At 37.3% G+C, this 25,938-nt stretch overlaps 1 protein-coding gene across 1 annotated transcript in view; it reads right to left on the reverse strand.

Annotated features, from left to right (window-relative positions):
• The window catches only part of SCAPER (S-phase cyclin A associated protein in the ER), a 353,763-nt gene that overhangs the window by 105,099 nt on the left and 222,726 nt on the right, over window positions 1-25,938 (reverse strand). The window contains exon 23 of the mRNA XM_052659727.1: window positions 13,981-14,104. Coding sequence (XP_052515687.1) covers window positions 13,981-14,104 — 124 coding nt within the window. The remainder of the gene's footprint in view (window positions 1-13,980; window positions 14,105-25,938) is intronic.

Genomic DNA, 25,938 nt, shown 5'->3' on the forward strand with positions numbered 1-25,938 from the left:
TGGTGGGCTACAGTCCATGGGGTGGTAAAGAGTCAGACAAAACTGAGCAACTAAACAACAACAATGCTAAAAATTTTGTTCAAACCATCGTGTATATTTAAAAGTTTTGTTAAAAAAAACAACACATCTTCATTTCCAGAGTTCTTCGTTCCTTCCTAAAGATGGTAATTTTCATTGGGTGTCATTTTTCTTCACTTTGAAGAACTTTATCATTTCTATAGTACAACCTTTTGTCATTTAATTGTCTAAGGCATATATTTCAAAATGTCAACTGTATTAATTTCATCTTTATTCTTGAAGCATTTTTCTGGTGTGCTGGATATAGAAATTATGGATTGAATTTTTCTAATTTTTAGCACTTTAAAAATGTTCACTGTCTTCTGGCCTCTGGTGAGACAGATGTCAGGTGTTACCTGAATCATAATTTGTCTGTATGCAATGTGGCACCTTTCAACATTTTCTTTTTTTATGATACTTGTTTTTTGTAGATTGACATGATTATCTTTGTATTTATCCTTTTGGGGGTTGGTGAACTTATTATTGAATCTGTATATTTGTGACTTTCATCAAATTTGGAAAAAACTTAGACATTATTCTTTCAAAATATTTTAATGCTTCATTCTTTGTTCTTCTGGATATCCAATATACATATTACACTGTTTAATACTGGCCCACAATTCCCTAAGGTTCAGTTCCTTTCTGTTTGCTTTTGTTCTCTCAATCTCTCCACCACACACATTGATCAGACTGGTTAATTCCTATTCATATAACTTTAAGTTCAATTATCTTTCCTCTGTTACTTCCACTCTGTTAGGTCCACCAGTGAACTGTTTTTTTTTTTTAAATTTATACTTATTTTGTAAATAATTTTACACCTTTCCCAGTCTTCCCTGATGTTAACACCCTACATAATTACAGCACAATTACTAAAAGCAGAAAATTAACATTGATAGAAAACAATGAGCTAACCCACAGATCTCATTAGAATTTTCCCAGTTTTTCTCAGTAAAGTCCTTTTCTTAAATTTTTTTTTGGCTTCATGATCCAATCCAGAATCCCACACTGAATTTAGTTGTCAAATCTCTCTAGTCTCTGTGACTTCTTCAATCTTTGGATTTAATCAGCTATCTTGTAGACCATCTTCAATTTGGAACTGTCTCATATTTTCTCATATTTAGATGACATATTTTGCAAAGTATCAAATGTCACAGAATGACAGTGTGAGCTTCTAAGAATATAATATTAGAGGGTAAATGATGTTGATATATTGTTTTTAGTGATGTTACTTTTGATCACACAGTTAAGGTAGTATCTGCCAAGTTTCTTCATCGCAAATTTTCTATTTTCCTTCTCTGTAATTCAGTTATTCTGAAACTTAAAAAATATCCTTTTCCTAATTATACTTTTACTCACTAATTTTTGCATCCATTGATGATTCTCTCCTGCAGTAAGTATTACTGTGGTATTTGTCTCATGTTATTTTTCTATTTTTCATCATTATCATTTCTTAATTCATTCAGTGAATTTTTGACTTCAGTTATATTTTTCAGTTTGATTTTTAAAAAAGAAGCAGGCATATGGTTTTGCTGGACTCAACTACAAAACGTTATTCATGGATAGCAGTTGAAATCTCAGTTCAGTTTGTCTTTAGCTGAAGTACTTGGCTGCTGCTGCTGCTGCCAAGTCGCTTCAGTCGTGTCCGACTCTGTGCGACTCCATAGACGGCAGCCCACCAGGCTCCCCCGTCCCTGGGATCCTCCAGGCAAGAATACTGGAGGGGGGTGCCACTGCCTTCTCCGGAAGTACTTGGAGTCTCCCACAAACATATGGTACCAGGGTCATGCAGATACTTATAAATAATTTAGGGAATCCTCCTTTCTGGTTTTCTCCCTTTTGAAAGTCATCCCTACATTCTCGCAGTTACCTTTGCCCCAAATTCTGTCTTCTGGTTCTTCAGGCCTGAAAGACTGTGGATTTTCTGTGGTAGTTTTAGCCATCCCATGTGGTATTACCCTCAGGCTAAAAGCCATGAAACCAGGAAACTTACTCAATGCTGTTCCCTTCTTCCGATCAGAATCTGCCTGCTTTTGCTAGGTCTGTGCCACCTTCAGGTAGGTTTTCTCATGCTTTACCCCTCCTGTCATCTGCAGAAGGGGCACTCTGGTAGGAGCTTATTCAATAATATTGGAAGCGAAACCAGATCCTCCGCATGATTCTGACTCATTCAAGCATGTTAAGACTTGCTTTACGGCCTAGTGCATAGTCAATTTTTGTAAATTTCCCATGGGTATTTATAAAAAATTTATATTCTCTAATGTTTCACATATGGTTCTATCTATGTGTATCAAGTCTGCTAATTGCTTTATTCAGTTCTGTACATATTTAATCATTCTGTTTGCTTTACCCACCATCTGAAAGGAGTGTGATAAAATCTCCACTATGATGCTGGATGTGTCAATTCCTCCGTGATTACAGGTGACACTAATAATAATGATGACAATATGAATTCATGACTGCAGTAGAATGGCACATAAGAGTTATAATTTGACCCATATTCTTTCACTAGATCAATTTTGAATGTAGCTTTAAGGGTAAAGCTCTATTCAGTTCAGTTCAGTTCAGTTGCTCAGTCGTGTCCGACTCTTTGCAACCCCATGAATCGCAGCATGCCAGGCCTCCCTGTCCATCACCAACTCCTGGAGTTCACTCAGAGTTGCGTCCATCAAGTCAGTGATGCCATCCAGCCATCTCATCCTCGGTCATCCCCTTCTCCTCCTGGCCCCAATCCCTCCCAGCATCTAAGTCTTCTCCAATGAGTCAACTCTTCACATGAGGTGGCCAAAGTACTGGAGTTTCAGCTTTAGCATCATTCCTTCCAAAGAAATCCCCGGGTTGATCTCCTTTAGAAGGGACTGGTTGGATCTCCTTGTAGCCCAAGGCACTGTCAAGAGTCTTCTCCAACTACCAGTCACAATATCCTTTAACTGTTCTCACCAGACTTAAATGAGCAGTGTGCCACGTAATATAGTGGAAAAAGTTAGGTTGGGATTTAGGAGACCTGAATTTGTATCCCAATTCCACTGGAAACAGGCTGTGAAATTTTGGGCAAATACCCAGGCCACACATCTCCCATCCTTCCCATTTTTTGAGTTCCATTGTCCTCATCTGTAAGACAAGGAGGACTAGACCAGACTAGATACTATGAAAGCCTCCTCTCTGGTTCTGATACACTCTATATCAATAAATGTATATAATATATATAGTGTATGAGAAACAGAATTCACATTATTGATGAAGAAATGGGTAGGGTGCCCTTGACAGGTTGAGCAAGTACCACACAGTGAGGAAAGGAGAAGCAAGATGCAAGTGGCATCAGGAAGACCAATGTTACTCATGGAGAGTTGAAGGATTTCTATTCTCATGTAATTAACTATGAAGTCCATGTTCTGCCTCCTTGGTACAAAGAAGAGAATGTGGCGAATGGCCAATTCCAGGCCTTTGCTGCTATAATGAAAATAAAATAGGCATCCATATGGCTCTGCACCAGACTCAGTAAAAAACAATCCCCTTGCTGTAAGGTTGCACTTATATTTTCTTTGTTAGTATACAGGGCTTTCTTGTCATCTTCTGCAGTGCTCACCAACAGTCTCTGATCCAACAGTATCATATCAATTATTTAAGGTTTGTACATCACTTTTCAATTAACAGTTTCTTTGGCTCCAGAAAATATATACACACAATTTATAAGAGTATTCTTTAAATATTCCATGAGGAGCAGGTCACTATGAATTAAAAATAAGAATGCTAATAAAATATTGAATGCCTTTTTAAAGTGCAATGAAACATCAAGAAATTATAAATCTTGTAATTAAATGCTTTTTCAGTATATATTACCCAGGTGAAAATATGAAACATGGATAAATTAAAGTCACAAAAATATTACTTTATTTCATTTTTCAACTCAACAAAGTGAGGACACATCAATTTAGGTTATAGGAAGGAATGTCCTGGACAAGAACTCAGGAGACTTGCATTCAGGTCATCAGTCTATCACTGGGTAGCTGTATGATCTCTTTTGCCATAATTCAATTTACCAGTCTGTAATATGGCTTATGTAGAATTTGTCCACATTAAGACTCTGATGTTGGGAGGAATTGGGGGCAGGAGGAAAAGGGGACGACTGAGGATGAGATGGCTGGATGGCATCACTGACTCGATGGATATGAGTTTGAGTGAACTCCGGGAGTTGGTGATGGACAGGGAGGCCTGGAGTGCTGCGATTCATGGGGTCGCAAAGAGTCGGACACGACTGAGCAACTGAACTGAACTGAACTGAACTGAAAAGTCAATCGATCTATTTTCACAGTACTCAGCAGTACTCATACTTGTCTTTTTTTGGTGGTAATAAACATGTAACATAGACTTATCTAACAATTTTAAGTATATTTCATAGTCTATCTACATGCACATGGTTGTAAATCAGATCTCTAGAACTTTTTCATCTTGCTTAACTGAAACTCAATACTCACTAAACAGCAACTTTCCATTTGCCCTCATCCTAGCTCTCGACTTTCAATTTAGTGAGTCTGCCTACTTTAGATATCTCATATAAGTAAAATCATACAGTATTTGTCCTTCTGTGACTGGCTCATTTCACAAGGTTTATCCATGTTGTCACAAATGGAAGGATTTCTTTTTTATGGCTGAATAATATTCCAGTGCATGCACATACAGTTTTCTTTATTCTACTGCCAATGGACATTTCCGTTCTCTCTCCCTCTTAGTTATTGTGAATAATGGTACAGTGAACATGAGAGTGCAAGGACCTCAGAGGTTCTGATTTCAATTCTTCTTGGGTAAATACCAAGAAGTAATCCCATATGGTAGTTTTATTTTTAATTTCTTGGGGAACTGTCATTATTGTTTTCCAAAGTAGGTGCACCACTTCACATTTCCACCAGGAAACAAGAGTTCCCATTTCTCCAAACTCTTGCCAATACTTGTTACTTTCTGTGTTTCTGATTTTTATATTTATGTATTTAGGTCATTAACCCTTCATCAGATATATAATTTTCAAATATTTTCTCCCCTTTTGCAGTTTGCCTTTTCATTTTGTTGATTGTTTCCTTTGCTGTACTGAAGCCTTTTAGTTTAATGTAGTGCCATTTGTTTATTTTTGCTTTTGTTGTACTTTCTCGTATCATTAAAAAAAAAAAATCACTGCCAGGAGCAATGTCAAGGAGCTTTACTCTTATGTTTCTTCTAGGAGTTTTATGGGCTCAGGTTTTACATTTAAGTTTTAAGTCCATTTGCAGTTAATTTTTGTGTATGGTGTAAGATAAGAGTCCAGCATTATTTTGCATGTGGATAGCCACCATTTCCCAACAGCGTTTACTAAAGATTATCCAAAAGTATTTATTAAAGAGACCACCTTTTCCTTTTCATATTTTCTGTCTTATCAAATCTTAGTTGGCTATATATTTATGGGTTTACTTCCAAGCTCTCTATTCTGTTCTATTGGTTTATGTGTCTGTTTTTATGACAATTTGTTCTAATCTTTAATTATTTCCTTTTTCTGCTAACTCTGGGCTTAGTTTTTCTTTCTCTAGTTTCTTGAGGTATGAAGTTAAATTGATTGAGATCTTTCTTCCTTTTAAATTCAGTTATTTATTGCTATGAACTTCCCTCTCAGCACTGCTTTTACAGTACCCCATAAGTTTTTGTATGCCATATTTTAAATTTGCCTTAAAGACACTATTTAGTTTCTCTTTTAATTTCTTCTTTCATCCAGTTTTTTCATCAAGTTGTTTAATTTCCACAGATATTTGTGAATTTTCCAGTTTTCCTTCTGCTATTAATTTCTATTTTCATTCCATTGTGGTCAGAAAATACACCTGTCATCTTAAATTTGTTTACTTGTTTTGTGACCTATTATGTGATCCATCCTGAAGAATGTTCCCTGTGTGCTTGAGAAAATGTGTATTCTGCTGGTGGGTGGAATATTTTATATATGTGTATTAGGTCCATGCAGCCTACAACATTGTTCGAGTCCTCTGTTTACTTAATGGTTTGCTTTCTAGATGTTTATGCATTATTGAAAGTGGGGTATTGAAATCTACTTTAACTGAGCTATTGTCATCTTCTTCCTTCAGTTCCTCAATACTTGCTTCTTATATTTGAGTGCTCTGATGGGTGCACGTGTATTTACAATTGTTATACCTTCCTTAAAAATTGACCTTTTATTACTATATAATGTCCTTCTTTATCTCTTCTGGGAGTTTCTGACTTTTAATTCTATTTTGTCTGATATAGGGATGGTTACCTCTGTTCTTTTTTCATTACCATTTGCATGAATTACTGTTTTCAATTCTTTGACTTTCAGCTTATGTGTGTCCTTAAATTTAAAGTAAGTCTGTTGTTGACAAAAGATAGTTGATCTTGTGTTTTTATCCATTCAGCCAGTGTGTGCCTTTTTACCAGAGAGTAAACCACTTGCATTGAAAGTAATTACTCATAGAGAAGGAATATCTATTGCTATTTTGTTACTTTACGTCCTATACAGTTATTTTGTCCCTCATTCCTCTTCTGCCATCTTCCTTTGTAGTAACATGCTTTGATTCCTTTCTCATTTTCTTCTGAGTATCTTCTATAGGTATTTTTCCTTGTGGTTGCCATTTATAATAATCTATTTCAACCTGATAACTTAATATCAATTGCATACTAATATGCTATACTTTTACTTTTTTCCCCTCAATATTTTATGTTATTCATGTCACAAAGTATTATTTTAAATCATGTATCCATTAACATACTTTTATACTTATGGCTATTTTAACAGCTTGGTCTTTTAATTTCTATGTCAGGATTAACACTGATTTAACCCCCCCATTACAGTATTACTTCCCTGGTGGCTCAGATGGTAAAGCGTCTGCCTACAGTGCAGGAGATCCGGGTTCAATCCCTGGGTTGGGAAGATCTCCTGGAGAAGGAAATGGCAACCCACTCCAGTATTCTTGCCTGGAAAATCCCATGGACGGAAGAGCCTGGTAGGCTACAGTCCATGGGGTTACAAAGAGTCGGACATGACTGAGCAACTTCACTTTCCTTTCCCTTTACAGTATTATAGCATCCAGTATTTGTCTTTATATTTACATTTGTCAGTGAGCTTTATACTATCATGTTTCCATGTTGCTATTTAGTGTCTTTTTTTTTCTCCTACTTTAAGGGCTCCTTTCAGAATTTCTTGTCAAGTAGGTCTCGTAGTGGTGATGAATTTCCTTAGCTTTTGTTTATCTGGGAAAGTTTTTATTTCTCTTTCATTTTTTGAAGGATAGTTTTGCTGGATGTAGTGTTCTTGGTTGGCATTTTTTTCTTTTATCATTTTGATTATAACATCCCACTCCCTTCAGGCCTGTAGGTTTTCTGGTGTGAAATACATTGATTGTTTTATGTGAGTTTTTCTGCATGTGACAAGTTGATTTCCTTTTGCTGCATTCAAAATTCTATCTTTGACTTCTGATAATTGAGTATAACGTGTCTATGTGAGATTTCTTGGGTGCACCAAAGTTAGGACCTGTTGGACTTGTTGGATTCCGTTTCCTTCACTAGATTGGGAAATTTTAGGTCATTATTTATTTAAATAAGTTTTCTGCCCCATTTTCTCTTTGTCTCTCTTTCCTTTTGTGACCACCATAACATACATATTGGTTTACTTTACAGTACAGCATAAGTCCTTTAGGCTTTTTTTCATTCCTTTTTATTTTTATTCCTGATTGGATAATTTCAAATTACCTATCTTTTAGTTCAATGATTCTTTCTTCTGTTTGATCAAGGCTGATCTTGAATTCCTCTATTTTTTCAGTTCAATAACTTATTCTTTAGCTCCAAAACTTCTATTTGGTTCTTTTTATATTTTCTATCTCTTTTTAATTTTCCTTTTGTTCATATATCATTTTTCTGAGTTCACAGAACATCTCTAGAATAATTATTTTGAATATCTGTCACGTGATTCATATACCTGCTTCTTTAGCATTGGTTGAAGATTTATCTTGTTTTTTGTAGGGGCCATGCTTCCCTTTTTCTTTGTGTGTCTTGTAACTTTGTGTTGGAATCTGCACATTTGAAAAAAGAGGTATCACTTTTAGACTGTACATACCAGCTTTGTAAAGCGGAAGACACCAATTTCCTTGACTAGAGAGTCAGAGGTTCTATGAAGCATTTTTATAGGGGATAGGACTTCTCTGGGCCTGCATGTGCAATTTCTCAATTAGAAAGGCCTGGCTGGTTTCTTTCTCAGGAGATCGTAATCTCTTGCTCCCTCTGGTGTCTGTCTGTAGCACTGCAGGTTCTCTGATTCTCAGCAGCAAGCTGCCCTGCTTTCTGCTGTTCTCAAGGGCTGCCAGGCATCCAAAGTATGCCAGCTTCCTGGCAGTGCCATGAGTCAGGTGAGGCAGATACAAGTCCCTTGGGCAGCCCTCCAAAAAGCCAGAATGCTGGACTCACACTCAACTCCTCTCCCTTTAAAGCGGAGAACCATGAGCTGGGGTATCATCTTCCAATGCCAACCTGTGCCAACTTAAGAGAGGAGAGATTGTGAGTAAAGCAGAATAGTTTTTCTTACTCATATCAGCGTGGTTGTTCCTGGCCTTGAGATCACCTTGGGTATTGTAATATCTAAACTGTTTTCTGGAGTTCTCATAACAGTATTTTTTAAAATTAATTTATTTTTTATTGAAGGATAATTGCTTTACAGAATTTTGTTGTTTTCTGTCAAACCTCAACATGAATCAGTCATAGGTATACATATATCCACTCCCTTTTGAACCTCCCTCCCATCTCCCTCCCCATCCCATCCCTCTAGGTTGATACAGAGCCCCTATTTGAGTTTCCTGAGCCATACAGCAAATTCCTGTTGGCTATCTATTTCACATATGGTAATGTAAGTTTCCATACTATTTCCATACATCTCACCCTCTCCTCCCCTCTTCCCATGTCCATAAGTCTATTCTCTATGTCTGTTTCTCCACTGCTGCCCTGTCAGTACCATTTTTCTAGATTCCGTATATATATATATATATATATGAATTAGAATGTGATATTTATATATATATATATATGCATTAGAATGTGATATTTATCTTTCTCTTTCTGACTGACTTCACTCTGTATAATAGGTTCTAGGTTTGTTTACCTCCTTAGAACTGACTCAAATGCATTCCATTTTAAGGTTGAGTAATATTCCACTGTGTGTATGTACCACAACTTCTTTATCCATTCATCTGTTGATGGACATCTAGGTTGCTTCCATGTTCTAGCTATTGTAAATAGTGCTGCAATGAACAATGGGACACGTGTCTTTTTCAGTTTTGGTTTCCTCAGGGTATATGCCTAGGAGTGGCATTGCTGGGTCATATGGTGGTTTTATTCCTAGTTTCTTAAGGAATCTCTATACTGTCTTCCATAGTGGCTGTATCAGTTTACATTTCCAGCAACAGTGCAAGAGTGTTCCCTTTTCTCCACACACTCTCCAGCATATATTGCCTGTGGACTTTTTGATGATGGCCATTCTGACTGGTGTGAGGTGATATCTCATTGTAGCTTTGATTTGCATTTCTCTAATAATGAGAGATGTTGAACATCTTTTCATGTGTTTTTTAGCCATCTGTATGTCTTCTCTGGAGAAACGTCTGTTTAGGTCTTTTCCCCACTTTTTGATTGGGTTGTTTGCTTTTCTGGTTTTGAATTGCATGAGCTACTTGTATATTTTGGAAATTAATCCTTTGTCAGTTGTTTCATTTGCTATTATTTTCTCCCATTCCTGAGGGTTGTCTTTTCATCTTGCTTTTGGTTTCCTTTGCTGTGCAAAAGCTTTTAAGTTTAATCAGGTCCCAGTTGTTTATTTTGTTTCTATTTTCTTTACTCTGGGAGGTGGGTCATAGAGGATCTTGCTTTGATTTGTCATCGAGTTCATAACGGTATTTTGCTGAGTGTTTCTTTGGGAATGAGAACTGGGACTATCTATTTTGCCAGTTTGCTCTTTTTCACTGGTCTTTTTATTGCCTTCTAATGTTCATGTCTAGTCACCTCAAGGAGACATTTTGAAGGTAGAGGCCTACTTTCCTCTGCAGTGTAATGATCCAGGCACAGAGAAGATCCTTAACACTCAGTTATTGAAATCTGCTTTAACATAGTTTTAGAGTCGGACATGACTGAAGCGACTTAGCAGCAGCAGCAACAGCAAAGTTTTCATACTTTTTAAAGATAATGCCTATCTAAATGTACTGTTTTTATAGGGCTCCAAATAAACTCAAGACCTTATCCTAAAAATCCTACTTTGAATCTATACTGCAAGAAAAAACACATACCTTTTCAGTGCCACCCATGCTAATTTGGCTTTTGTAAAACTCATAATCCAGAACTGCAGAATTTCTACCCTTCAAGGAATAGGCAAATCCAAATTCTCCCCAAAAGTCTCTCCAATGCTCCAAGTTAGAACTCATTCATTCATTCATCAAATATTTAACAGGCATTTCCTTATGTGCCAGGTACTTATCTAGGCTGTATGCACTACTCTGTAGCTCTGATTATGTTACAGAGCTTCTCACAGCTTTTCTTTAATATTAATGTATGCAAGTTGCTCATGCTTCAACCGTGGGCTTCTAGAATGAAGGAACTGTGTCCAGCTCACCTCTATAATCCTGGCATCTGTACAACGCTTTGCACATAATTGAGATTCAATACAAGAATGCTAAAACAAACTCCAAACAGCTAGATTAGGGGAGAAAAGCCTTCTAAACCATCTCAGTTTGCTGAAGAAAGGCCGAACTGCCCCATAATCAGTTGTCATACAAATTCTGCCAGATCTTCATTAACTTCTTTTATGATTCTTTATAATCCTTCTGGAAAATGTGTGACGACAGTTTCCTACCCTTTGCTGAGAGGGTACTAGAAGTTAGTGATCCATATTTCAGTTACATGTACATCAAAACAAGTTAGCAATAAAAATGTAAATGCACGAGTGATTTCCAGAAATGGAAAAATCACCACCACCACCTCTACCTCTCCCACTTAGAAAACATACCCACCTCTTTCAATTATCACAAACTCCATCACAGCAGTGTTAGAACTGACGGAGAATAAAAAGCCAAAAAGAACAGCAAAGACCAGGAAGTGCCACGTTTAAGGGAAGGAGGGATAAAATGTGTTTGACAAACTAATGTCCCAGGATTCAAGTTCTAAACTGAACAAAATAAACATAGAATGTGGTGAAATTCATTGGTTGGGAGATTAAAAGCTTTCCGAGTGTTAAGAAATCTTGAGGTCACAAGTAATGGAATATTATTCAAAGGAAACTGGGGCTTTCAAAGTAGAGGGAAAGGATCAAGCTACTTACAAGCTCCTGGCACATGGTAGGCACTTAATAAATGAAAGCTATTATGAGGAGCTAAGGTCTAGCTTTGTGATATCCCAGGCAGAGGCTACCGACCTCCTTTCTCTGTGTTTCACCATACTCTATACAGGCTGACATCACACCATTTTTATGGGCAACTTACGTATCTGTTCCTACTCCAAAGCAGGAATTTCCTGGATGGTTAGGATCATACCCTACACTTCTCTGCAACTGGAAGTAGTAGGCACTTATAATTATTAAGTGAGAGAATAAACAAACTACCTTATATGATAAGAACAGGTTTTGATCAGAAAAGAATGAAGAGCTAGAATGGAAGATCTTGTCCGTAAGTCTTCTTGCTCATTCCTTCACAGTTCAAACACCATTCCCTTTTGTTACTTGTTCTGTTCAAAGTACATTTATGTATCTTCTTCCATTACCAATACAGAATAGGTTTCACACAGTATATTCTTTCAGATAATGTGGCATGGAATAGTTGGAGAGCATGGGGTTTTTTTTTTTTTTTCCACTTCTCATTTTGAAATAATTTAAAATTGGTAATGGAACCACAGAAATTATATACTTTGAACAGGGTAAAGTAACAGAAGAGAATGGCTCTGAAATGTGAAGGAGTAAGCAAGAAGACTTAAAAACAGGATATGTTGCAAAAATAGTAGAATTCCCTTCACCCATATCCCTGCTGCTAACATTCTGAAAAGCCACGTTATAATTACCAAAAGCAAGAAATCAACATCGAGCCAATAAAATTAACTATTCTACAGATCTTATTTCAAGTTTCAAGTTTTCTCACGAACATCCTTTTTCTGGTCTAGGGTCCCACATTACATTTCATTGTCAGATCTCCTTAGATTCCTCCAATCTGTGACAGTTCTTGAACTTTTCTATGTCTTTCACGACACTGACACTTTTGAAAAATATGAGTCAATTTTTGTGCAGAATGTGCCTCAATTGGGGTTTGACAGACCTAGCTTGGGCTCTTGACTCCATGACCATCCATGTAGCCTTGGGCAAGTCAACCTTTCTCAGACTCAAGTTTCTTCACCTGTAAAGCAGTATATCAACACTGACTTTCTGTTTTAAAAATGAAATGAGGCAATATATATTAAAATGCCTGAAATATAAGGTCATATAACAAATGCTAAGTCTTTCTCCTTGTCCCTGGCTTTGACATATTTCTGATAGATATTTTTGCTAAAATTCATTACCTGTATTTCAATGCCTTATTTTAGAGATAAACCATATATAACTTAGCCCTCAAGTGCTGACTCAGTGTCATCTATGAACAACCCTTATTACACTGTATTGTTCTAGGTCTGTGTTTTTGTCCTTTTTCACTGCTGTCCCTTCTCTTTGTCATGAGAAGAACAGGTATGAGCCTCATCATTTCCTTTCTGATTTTCAGCTTGAAACATATGGGAATCCATGTGTTTACTTATATATTCATCAACAATGTGCTGAAGCTACTGTGTCAGGCCCTGTTTTAGGATCTTGGGGAAAGTGATGAATCATCTCCTGTCCTCATTGATTTTATGGCTAGTTGGGGAAATGGACAAGTAAGCAGTTAATTACAATTCAATGTGATTAATCCTATGAATGACCTAATGAACAGGAGCATATAAGAAGAACACCTAACCTGGACTTGGGGAGAGGGTTAGGCTGGGGAAGGTTTCATGAAGAAAGTGCCATTATAGCTTAGTAAAGGTCTCAGGATGTAGAAATTAACCAGATGGAGAAGGAAAGAGAGCAAAAGGCTCACAGTTTAGGGAAAAGCTATTAGAACTATGTGCTGAGTAAAATAAATCGGTTCTGAAAAATAAATCTCCTGTGTTATAAACTTGCAGCTTGAGAGTGATTTTGTGCCAATACCTCAGGGGCTCAGAAACTTGACCAGGAAACTTCTGGTCCCAGGGCTGTGTTCTGGAGGCTGCAGTTGACAGACCTAAACCTTTGGATATTATACTGAGCTTACCTCTTTCAACATCTGTAAACTGAAGTAAAATTTAAGGCTACAATTGGCTGCTTGTTCCTATTTCAAAAATATAATAGGTTTGCCCCTTTGTGACAGAGGAGTTTCTTGCTTCAAAAAATACATCAAGAGCCCTCAAAAAGTCTGTCTTAAATTGACCTTTTTAAAAAAAAATCCAATTTCTTTAATATCTTCTCCCACCATTCACCCTGCCTCATTCCTTTTCTTAATGTTTCTTACCAAGTTAAACATAAACTGACCCTTTAAACTGAGCTGGCACGAGAGGTTATGAGACTAATTTCTATGACCTCAGAGATACGGCTTTGAGCCTAACTCATTCCAAAGTCCCAGTCTAACCGTGGAAATCTGTGGTCTCAGCAAGTGCTACAAGTACATTATCCATCAAATACTGGGACTTAGGAGAATGCACTATAAGATTTTCAAACGAAGAGGTTTTTCTGCCAGTTCCTATTTTACTCTACCAATCATCATCACTTTTTTTTTCAATCTGGAGAATAAATAAGATGGCTTCTTTTAGTTTTCTCCATAGGGGATATTTTTCAAATCTTAACTGCTTCTAATTCAAAGCAATAATATTACATACCGTCAACTGGTGTATGAGGAGGTCCATTAAGAAGGTAATCTTGTTACTAAACAGAACATCAGTGCAGTTTTCTGAACAGTTATTGCAGGTGAGGTTGTAAACATTGATTGCATTGCAAAGAGACCTAACACAAGGAGAAAAACACCATTTATAAAACTTGTGCAGTTCTTCTCTAAACAATGTGAAATGCGCAAAATGAATGGTATAAAAGCAGCAAGCATGGGATAGAAATCACTCTTAAAAAACCAAGCCAAATATTACTAGGTGCAAGGTCCATCAGCTAGATATAAAAGCTTTTAATTTTTATCCACAGCCTAGTGCTCATTAGAAACTAATTCTTGCCTCTTATTAATGCAGCAACAAGCAATGGAAATGTACTTACCAGTATACTGACAATGTCTTAATAATCTAAGATTAGATGTTACCCAGGAATTTTGGGATCTAGAATTTTTGAATAGTATCCAGAAAATAAGAGTGTGCCAAAGCTCCTGTTGCCAGGTCTCCTGGTTGACAAGGGCAGATGATGGAGGAAAGGAGCACACATGAAGAAAAACTACAGGCTTTCCCTTGTGGGACAAGAACTGCAGAGGTCTGGGGAGTGAGCACCACACCTGCTCAGAGATTGTATGGACAGACCCAGAGTGCCTCAGCAGGGCAGGACCTACAGAGTCAAACAGTCTCGGGTCAAACCCATCAAAGAAATATGCTTTTTTTTTTTTCTTTTTCCTGGGGATTAAAAAATCATATCCCATTTTTTCAAAGAAACTTTTGGAGCAACAAACTCAACGGGCATTCTTGTGAGTACTTTGAAAACTGTAATTAACCTGCACTGCCTGAGTGATCAATGTTGATTCTGGCCTCACTAAATCCCCTGCTTAAGTCCTATGTACAAATGTTTTGATTTAGTCCCTTACAACCAATCCTCTAAAACAATAATTCTTAAAGTGTGAACCATGGACCAGTAGCATCAATATCACCTGGGAACTTTCAGAAATGCAAATTCTCAGACTTCACCCCAGATCTACTAAACACTAGAAACTTTGGGGGTGGAGTCCAGCAATGTGTGTTTTAACGAATTTCACTTTTTTCAAACAAAATTCCAGACCACTGCTCTGGAATAGGGGCTTTAGAGTTTGACAAAGCACTAGCATCATCTGTATATTTTTAAAGATACAGACTTGCCTGAATTCCTCCCCTGGAGATACTAGTGGGAGTGGGAGGGCTCTAGACATTCTGCATGTTTCAAAAGCTCTATGAGCAATTCTGATGTACAGGCAGAGTTGAGAAGCATGGGTCTAAGAATCAACATGTAAGTATTCATTTGTTCAACAAATACGTAATTCCCTATGATTTTCCAGGCATTGTGCTAGGTAGACAAGACAGACAAGCTCTCTGTTCTCATGGAGCTGATGCTCTAGTGGGAGAAAGATGGTAAAGACAGCCCCTGTTGTAAACATCTGTTTGTCTGATATAGTGGTACTTGCTTCAACATAATGATAGGTTCCTGAAACTTAAGCATTAGAGTATGTTGGTTAAGAGGAGAGATACTGGAATAAGATACTAGGTTAGAAACCTAGTTCTGTCATTTGAGGTTTTAGCAAGTTACTCATTTATATCTTAGCATCCAATTTCTTATCTGTAAAACTGAGATAATAATACCTAAGCTTCACATGGTCACCATCAGAATTAAATGAAATAATAGATGCAAAGTACTTAGGATGGTGCCTGGCACATGGTTAAATAATTCATAATGATAGGCTTCCTTAGAGTTATTAATCTTATTATTCTTATTGTGAATAAGTCACAATTAAAGCAGTTAAAAATCAAATAAAATTAAAGCATGCTATGAAAGGTGTTAATTTCCAGAACAATAAAGCACCATGCTTTGTAAATTTTTACATGGTATACTGGCATGAACAATGAAAGGACTCTAAGTTGAAGGGAGCAGGAGGAGGCTTAGCTCCAGCCTGACTTAACCCCTGAGGACTGTACAGGAAATCTTGGCCTATGTGTAACTCATTTACGATACATCAGTTGGAGGTTCTACCTAACAAATCCCCCACAAATGCAATTCAGCACTATTCCATTTATTAGCTAACGTATTTAGATTTAGCAAGAGTGCTTTTCTTTTCAGTTAAAAAAATAAGATGTAATTGTGATTATAATTTTAAAGATAATTGTAATAACTGTGAGAAAGAGAGCAAAAATAAACAGTAAAAAACTATGAAGAGGTGATTTGGTACTTGTACTTCCAGTCTTCTCATCTCAGAAATATTCATTTAGTTAATATATGCAAAATGAATATTTCTCCATGACATTTAATATTCTTCCATAACACCAGTCTTCAATTTTTTACAAAAGCAGCTTTCTTACTTTCTTACTCAGAAGCTTAAATGCTAATGAAATCTTTTTCAAAAGCTTAAACTAAAGAACAGATAAAATCAGAGTTGCTCTGACTGAAGCAGAAGTAGACCCAGAGACCTACTCTGTTCTCCTCTCAAAGAGCCTTGGAATACTCCTCAGAGACCTGGGGGTGTGTTCCCTTGGAGTACAGTAAAAACTCCTGAGCTTTAACACTAATACAATTTAACTTGGGAACTTTCTGACTAGGAGTGATGACCTTAGTACAACACACACCAAGAAGTATGGTGAAAAGTGCCTCCCCCTGACTTATGTCCTTCAGCCCCTCAGTTCCCTACCTTAGAAATCACCATGGTTACTAGTGCACATATCCTTCCAGGAGTCTGTGCATATGCAAGAGTGTTCCCCCTACACAAATGGTATCATACAAGATTTGAAGGGTGAAGTGAGCCAAGGCCATCTTTTGCTGTTGGCTGTCATCAAGCAAGGTTGGCTGTTGCTGTCATAAAGCAAGGTTTGGAAATGTGAGGCTTCCCTGCAGTAGACTCAGGTTTCCTTTTCCAGATTCTCTGTGTCAAGAACCAGTGGGGTAACTTGTACTATTTGATTTGATTTCCTAATCTCTGATCTGCAGCTTCCCTTATCCGTTGTGGTTTCCTGAGTGTGAGAGAAAGTTGTGTGTGGCATTAGCTTCTTCCTTCCTTCCTAACTTTTTTGGCCTCAGAGGGAGCAGTGCCCCCAGTGGATACGTTTGGTACTGTTCTGGAGTCAATAAAGAGGTCTGCAACCTCTTCCAACAGATTTATAAGCATCCAATTTCTTATTTTAAATTCCTTTTCTGATTAAACTGCTTAAACTAAGAAATACTGTAGCTTTTAAAAGAAGGAACAGGATCATCCAATGTATGTAAAATTTTACATCAATCAGTTCCTTACTATTGTATCTAATTTTCAACATAATGAAGCAACACTGTTTTAATATTCAGAGTTCTTAGTTATAAGCCAGGGGAAGAAAGCTCTGGTTGATTTAAACAGGAAGGAAATTAACTGACAAGCTTTGGGTATATCACAGGATTTAGAAAACACAGGCATCAAAGTTATACTGCATGGACCAATATCCAAATCACACACCATGAACCTGATCTGCTAAAACAAAACAAAACAAAAAAAACTCCGGGCACCATATGTCACAGCTTGAACTTACACTATGACCTTGGACAACAGACGCAGCTGCCTGCAATTGTCAAAGGAATAGAGTTTGGGATGTCCTTGCTTCTTAGTTTATTAGCCTCAGAGTAAAAGTCTGGAGTGGGTATACTGGGCTGTGAAGCCTAGGTCACAAGTTTATATCCTAGACACAGAGTGCTGGGAAGCGGACACCTGGTATGCTCATGCACTATAGAGGGAGGGCCACACTGTGTGCCTGGGAACTCCATAAATACAGGAGGTGCTCAACTGCACAACCAACGTTCACAACAGCTGTACTGAACAAATCCTGCTTCCTGAGAATAAATTTTCAGTAATAATAATTTGGTTCAAAGGATGTGAAGATTTACTTTAAGATTTTTGATAGACATTGCAGAATTCAAATTGCCCTCCAGAAAAAAAGTATTTTAAATCAATTTATACTCCCAGAAAAAGTTCATCCATGTTTTCACTAACATCAGATACTTTCATTTTTAAAATCTGTTACTGATCTGACAGCTAAAAATGTTAAAGGTTGCATTTCTTTAATTGCTAGTGTGATTAAGGACTTTTCACTTCATGATTGGCAATGTATATTTTTATTTTTTAAATTATCAGTGTGAACCGTTTACCCATTTTTCTATGTGGGGGGGGATTTGTCTTTTTCTTATTGATTTATAAGGCACTTTACCAATAACAAAGGTATTAACCTTTTTATTTGTTTATTGGCTGCAATAGGTCTTAGTTACAGTATGTGGGCTCTCTGTGGTGGTACACAGACTCTCAAGTTGTGGTGTGTGGACTCTGAAGAGTGTGGGGTCAGTAAAGGCTACACTCGGGCTTAGTATTTGCAGTGTGCTGGCATGGTATGTGAGGTCTTAGTTCCCAACGAGAGACTTGAACCCATGTCCCCTGCATTGCAAGGCAGATTCTTAACCGCTGGACCACCATCATATACAGCAAATAAATTTTCCTGTATGTTGCTTATCTAAATTTTATGCTTTTTGTCATAAAGAATGGTTTCATTTTTATTTGATAAAATCTGTCAAACTTTCCCTTTAGTATATCTGGATACTGTGTCAGACTTAGAAGAACCTTCTTCTTCAGCATTACAAAAATATTCTTTTAAATTTACTTCTGGTAAATTTAAATTTAAATACTTCTGGTATTTTCATAGATTTTACATTTAAATACAAGATATGAAATTGATTGTGGGGTAAGGTATGACATAAGTAGCCACTTACACTTATCTTTTTGTTAATTATTCTTATCCTCTATTTAAAAATTTTTATTGAAGATTTTTCTCTTTTTCTTAATGATTTATAAGGATTTTCTCATTATATATCTATAACAAAGGGTTAATACATGTTGTTAATATTTTTTTCAGTTTATCTACTGCCAATAATTTTGCTCATTATTTTTAAGGCTTTTTTTATATACTGAAGCTAAACAATTTTATGTAGTCAAACAATTCTTTGTGATTTTTTTTCTCTTCCTGTCCCTTTTTCCTTTAAAAAGTTATCCTTTACCATGAGATGAGGTACCTACATGTTTGTATCTAGCCATCTGCACTTATTTAATCATCACTCTGTGTGGTAATGTTATGGTTTTATAATTTACTATCAAATCATTGAAAATTTATTTTGATGTGTGGCATGAAGCAGAAGCCTAAATTCCCTCTCCTACCCAAGAAAGTCTTAAATAATTCACCTTCTCTCTACTGGTTTGAAACGCCACCTTTACTATAACTATATACACAGGATGTGTTCCCGGCTTTCCAGTCTAGTTGATAATTTATGTAAGTTCTGTAATATATAGAGCCAATAACACACTGCTTTATGTATTGCAGCTGTACAGTGGGACTAATATATACAACTGTAGATCTCTCGAAGTTTCAAAAATGAGGGTGCTATATTTAGAATGACATGTGGAATTTATAGTTCTATAATTGTATCCTCTTTTCCCTTTGATTCTGATCTATCATTTTTATAGCCTTGATTTCTAATCTCTCTTTTTTCTTAGTCAATGAAAACCCTACAGCCTATCTAAACTCTTTTGTGGAATACCCCAGGGCATAAGTAAATCTACACATGAAAAAGCAAACGGAACAGGGTGTGGGATTATTGTCCTAACGCCCTCTGTGCTTTACATTAAAGACGCTGCATTTACTAGTGAAGTGCGGAATGTTACATCTATAGTCTTATGCTTACAAAACTTTCCCGAGAAAACTTCCACAAAGAAACTGGTTTCTGATGAGAAAAAATGGGCGGGGGGAGTATAAAAAATCCCAGGGGTCAGGAAAAACTTGTCCACTCAGTAGAACTTGTTTGAAAGACAACCTCTATTTGAAGAGCACCTGTCTTAGAACTATCACGTCTTTGAACCCAGCTTGGGTGGTCTGCCCAAGTAGCTTTCCTTGTAATTTAAAACCCAAATGACTGGAAGCACTTTTTAACATCAAACAGAAAGTCCCAGATTTTAAAAGTATCTTCTGAGAAGACAGTAAAATCTTACTGTCCATTTCGTCAAAAGTACACTGTGGTTGGGGCTGGAGATAAAGGCTTTCTGCCCCAGATAATCATGAATACATGAGTGAATCTTGTATCAGTGGGTTTTCTCACTGAAAATGTTTTCTCTGAAAAACAGAGGACAGAAAAGGCATCACGAAGGTGGGTTTGTTTTTTTTTTAATCCAAGAAGAACATTATTTGAATGCAAGTATAGTATACCTCAGACATTAAGATTAGTATCTAAGATGTTATGAACTAGTTAAACAGAAAAGCCCTAGAGAGCTACAGCCGAAGAGGACTTGATAATATCACTTAGGAAGTACGTAAGTTTATAACCTTACGCGGTTCATAGTGACTACAGCTTTTCAGAAAACACTGTTCACAAATCCATTTCCAATACCAGTGTCAAGAAAGCAGACATTTAAAAACAACTGCCATTGGCAGTTTAAAACCAGAACCCTTATAAATTATAATTTACCAAATGCCTTTGGTCTGCATTAAGCATTTACTCATAATAGATGGCATATCACTTATATACATGGAGGTGAGCGAAGGCTTTATGTTCCTGTGGAGCAAAATCCTGTGCCAAGTAACAGAGTCACAACAATACAGCTGCAAAGAGAAACTGGGAATTTTTGTAAATTATTGCTTCAGCCCTCATGGAAGAAAAGAACTGGCTTGATGTGAATAAGTGTAGGAAAGGACAGAATACTACAAATCACAGAGGATGGTTAGCTAATGATATGGTTTAAGGAAAGATTATCTGGACTGAACCAGAACACGGAGACCTGGAGTAATACCAGTTTCCTAGGGAGGGGTGAAATGAATATTAAAACTAGAGCTCCCAAACATATTATAATCTCCAAGTACATTTTGTTTGCATTAAGCATCCAATAAATGGTATATAGTTTATATTCACCATTTTCAAATTATGCTTTGTCATTACAAAGCTGCAAACTAAAACAATTTGTTTAGATACTATCAAAAAGAATTATCTGAACTAGGGAGAGGCAACTGCAGCTAGAATTCTAACATGCTTGCAAAGAGTTGACTCATTGGAAAAGACTCTGGGAGGGATTGGGGACAGGAGGAGAAGGGGACGACAGAGGATGAGATGGCTGGATGGCATCACCGACTTGATGGAGATGAGTTTGGGTAAACTCCGGGAGTTGGTGATGGACAGGGAGGCCTGGCGTGCTCCAATTCATGGGGTCGCAAAGAGTCGGACACGACTGAGCGACTGAAGTGAACTGAACTGCACCCACCAAGCAAGTGGCTGCTCACGCAATGCGGCCTGTGATGTAGGCCTGGCCCTGTAGGACTGGCCCACGTCAAAGCTGCATGTGCCGGTTTTAAAGGCTAAAAACAGACTAGTGTCCAACCACTGAAAACTCCACTACACAACTGCTCCAGTGACTTCCAGTTCAGGTCCTTGCCTGATTCATCCTTTGTGGAGTCCTCATAGCATGTAGCACAGAGCTGGCTAGGCACAGGGACGTCTACATGAAGGGACAACTGTCTTCCTTGTTTCAAGCAGAACATACAAGAAATAACTGTGGAACATACAAATATATTCATTAGCCACATTTTCTACTTTTAAACAATCATTAGAATGAAGAGGGGTGGGAGCCCCATCCCCCTAGCTAAAAGTATCTCGTTAATTTCATACTGATATTTCAGGACTCAAAAGGATTTTTCCTTCAAACTCTTCTACATAACAGTCCTCTTTCCTCTCTTTGACACGGAGAATAACAAAATTCAAATACTGAACTAGTACAATTAGATAAGCAAGTCTTGGTTAATAAGAGAATGCCTTCTCCAGGCTTCCCTGGTGGCTCAGTGGTAAAGAGTCGGCCTGCCAAGGCAGAAGACACGGGTTTGATTCCTGGTCCAGGAAGACGTCAACTGCTGTGGAACAACTAAGCCCGTGGGTCACAACTGCTAAGCCTGTGCTCTAGAGCCCGGGAACCTCGACTACTGAAGCCTGCCCCCCGAGAGCCTGTGCTTCGCAACAAGAGAAGCCCCTGATCTCTGCAACAAGAGAAAGCCCGCCAGCATCAGAGACCCAGAATCAAAAACTAAAATAAATAAAACTTTCAAAAAAGAAGAAGAAAATGTTTTTTCGGCAAGAAATCTGGGGACAGACGAATGATGCAGAAAATTTAACAATAAACAGATGATTCCATTTTAATATTTTTGTTGACTACAGAGAAGGTGGATTTGTGACAGAATTCCGGGGTATCTTTTTGCAGTGGACATTTGAATCAGTGTGAGCTGCAGGTAAAGAGGAAAACTTTTCCCCACTGGCACTGTGATGGTTAGCATAAATTCACACAGCCTTCTCCACCTCCGACTCCCTCCTTTCTGACGCTAGAACACTTAGGGTGGGTGAGGATGGCTGAGGAGCCAACATCCAGGAAATGGAAATAAAAGACAGCTCAAGACTGGGGTAGAGAAGGGATGCTAATAGTGCTGTCCGACCAACCAGTCTTTGCGACGCAGATGTAAATTATGCGCCTTCTACACCTCAGTTTGCATCAAAACTCAACGTAACAATTACAAATGATTGCTACACTGCATATCATATTCTACAATGTAACATTTTAAAAACACTAACATCAATTTTTTAATTCAGGGATTTTCCTAAGTATAATGATGCCTCAGAGCAGGAGAAAGAAATCTTCAACTAGATGAATTATTTCAAAGGTTCTTGTTTAGCTGGTGAATTTGGCATAATTAGAATAAGCAGTTTAATTATTCCACAGAGACATACTCTAATTTTAAATGAGAAATCACATATATTTTAAGTACAACCTAATTAGACTTCCTGCGTTTCCTAAAATTAACCTCCCACTGAGATGGTGTTTTGTTGCAAAGATTACAAAAATACATTTAAAAATTAGGATGAGCATAAAATTAAAACATTAATTTGAAGTCTAGTGTTAAACTCTGTCTTGTCTAATAAAAAGACCGTTATGATTAGCTAGTCTTTAGATATGTTCTTAAGTAGGATCTGGTTTTATAATTTTAAAGTCACAGTTAAACACGTAGGCTCTGGAGAAGAGACCCAGGTGGCTTGCAGTGTTAAACAGCAGATTAAAGTCGACACAACTAATTTCTTTACTTTAATCTTATTAGTGGTATAACAGCTGTCAACTGTAACCATTTCTGTGCTGCCTTTTGAGACAAACAAAATGCCTCAATATGTCAAATGGAGAAGAGTATTTATCAATCACTATGGCAACCCACTCCAGTGTTCTTGCTGGGAAAATCCCACGGACAGAGGAGCCTCATGGGCTACAGTTGTAGGGTCACAGAGAGTTGGACACGACTGAGCACACAACTCACACACATATATACACACACGGCTAATGAGCTTTCAAAATAACTTTTTAAACTTTCATTATCTCAAGGAAAGTTATTTACTTTTAGTAAATCTTGATCTAAAAGTAGCTATTTAGAATTATATTACAATAATCCTGCCTAGAAATAAGGAATTGTTTATTAACAATGGATTGTATCCTAAACTTCACCCACACCAGCAAGTAACATTTGATTAACCCTTAATGAGAGGCTGTAATGCAGCAGACACATAAGGTGGTATGTGGGTTCCATCTCTATATCTATGTCTGGTATTGATGGGAAATAAGCTTTATGATGAATTTACTCTATATTTACCACCTGATTTAAATCATGAAAAGGGTATTGAAGGTAACACAGAAATGTTGTACTGCTTTTGTAGACTTCATTGCTAGATCTTCTCTGAATATTTTGTCTCATACATACAAATAGTTACAAGTGGTTTTGGTTCATCTTTCTGAACTTCTGTTAGATCATTCTTCTTGTCCCCCTTTGGCTCTTTACCAGACTGAAAACCTCCCTCTTTGGTGATACCATGTAGGCAATAAGATAGAGAAGGAAGAATACCAGAATAGAATGCTCAGTCCTAGCTGCCAATGTGATAAAAGATGATAAATCATTCAGTGTTTTTAAGCCTTAGTTTCTTCATTTATATAATGTGACAAATTGATAAACATGTGTCAAAGACTCTGTTAAATAAATGTAATATATTAATATAAAATACTTTATTACTCTTATATTTCTGACAATGACAAGGGTTTTGCAGGGACTCATTACAACTTCTTTGTAAAGGTTTTCTCTATCTCTCACTCATCCTTCACCCACAATACTAAACAAAGTGCTAACCACATGGCAATAAAAGTATATATTAAATGAGTGAATTCCTCTTTGGGTAAAACAGCATAAGCAGTGAGGGCTTAAATTAAGGTAATAGAGAGATGAGACAATAACAGAAAGATGAGGAATGAAAAAGATATTAACTTTCTACAAAATGTGAAAAAAAAAGGAATAAATATCTCTGACCTTTCCCTGAATTAGTCATTTTGTCCAAATCACTCGAACTTAATTATTTTTTACACTGTACTGACAGTGTCCTAATAATATCAAAATGTTTACACCTTCCAAAAAGTGTACCCTGTTATTTCAGGTCTCCATGTTCTTGCACATGCTGTGCTCTCTGCTGAGGAAGACTTGTTAATTGGACAAACTCTGAATCTATCTTTTAAAACCTATAGGAAAGACTCTGTCTTTCTCTGGCTGTTAATTTTGCCATCCTTTTCACTGTCTCTGCACTAGGCGCATACTTGTATAGTTATACTTAGCACCAAATTACCTCTTCCCCTGTTTAGTTCACTTTTTAATGAATGAGCCTGCTGACGGTTATGGACACAGTTTTATTGCCACAACTACTGCTCAGCACACAACCAATGGTACCAATCCCCCAGGTGCGTGTGGAAATGTGTAATAACACATTTGGTTGTCACAAAGACTGGGGGCAGAGGTATTTAATGGGTCAAGGAATGTTACACATCATGCAGTGTGCAGGGCATTGTGACCAGGGCCATTAGGATCCCACGCTAGAGTGTGACAATTCACAAAGCCCTTTCATATATGTTAGCATTTCACCTTCATAACAACCCTGCAAGATAGAAATCTTTTCCCCATTCCCCAGATGAAAAATCCTACAGCACAATAAGGTCTTAAAGACAGGTCTCACATTAAACACTGGCAAAGCTGGTATTTGAACTCTAATGCTCTGATTCTAAATCCCAGCTGGGTTTAATTCATTAGTGCATTATAGTCCCTTGTCTCTAATTCTAAATACAGATCCTGGCTTGAGTCCCAGAACTAATCAAATGAGAAAGTGAATATGTTTATTGTTGTTCAGTCACTAAGTCGTGTCTGCCTCTTTGCAACTCCATGGACTGCAGCACACCAGGCTTCCTTGTCCTTCACCATCTTCTGGAACTTGCTCAAACTCATGGCCATTGAGTTGATGATGCCATCTAACCATCTCATTCTTGGCTGCTCCCTTCTCCTCTTGCCCTCAATCTTTCCCAGCATCAGGGTCTTTTCCAATGATTTGCTCTTCGAATCAGGTGGCCAAAGTATTATTGGAGCTTCAGCTTCAGCATTAGTCCTTCCAATTAATATTCAAGGTTGATTTCCTTTAGGATTGATTGGTTTGATCTCCTCGATGTCCAAGGAATTCTCAAGAGTCTTCTCCAACATCACAGTCCAAACGCATCAATTCTTCAGCGCTCTGCCTTTTTTACAGTCCAACTCTCACATCTATACACGACTACTGGAAAAACCATAGCTTTGACTATATGGATCTTTGTCAGCAAAGTGATGTCTCTACTTTTTACAACACTGTCTAGGTTTGTCATAGCTTTTCTTCCAAGCAGCAAGCATCTTTTAATTTCCTGGCTGCAGTTACCATCCATAGTGATTTCGGAGTCCAAAAAAATAAAATATATCACTGTTTTCACTTTTCCCCCATCTATTTTCCATGAAGTGATGGAACCAGATGCCATGATATTT

This window comes from Budorcas taxicolor, chromosome 21, assembly GCF_023091745.1.
Source record: "Budorcas taxicolor isolate Tak-1 chromosome 21, Takin1.1, whole genome shotgun sequence".
NCBI lineage: Eukaryota > Metazoa > Chordata > Mammalia > Artiodactyla > Bovidae > Budorcas > Budorcas taxicolor.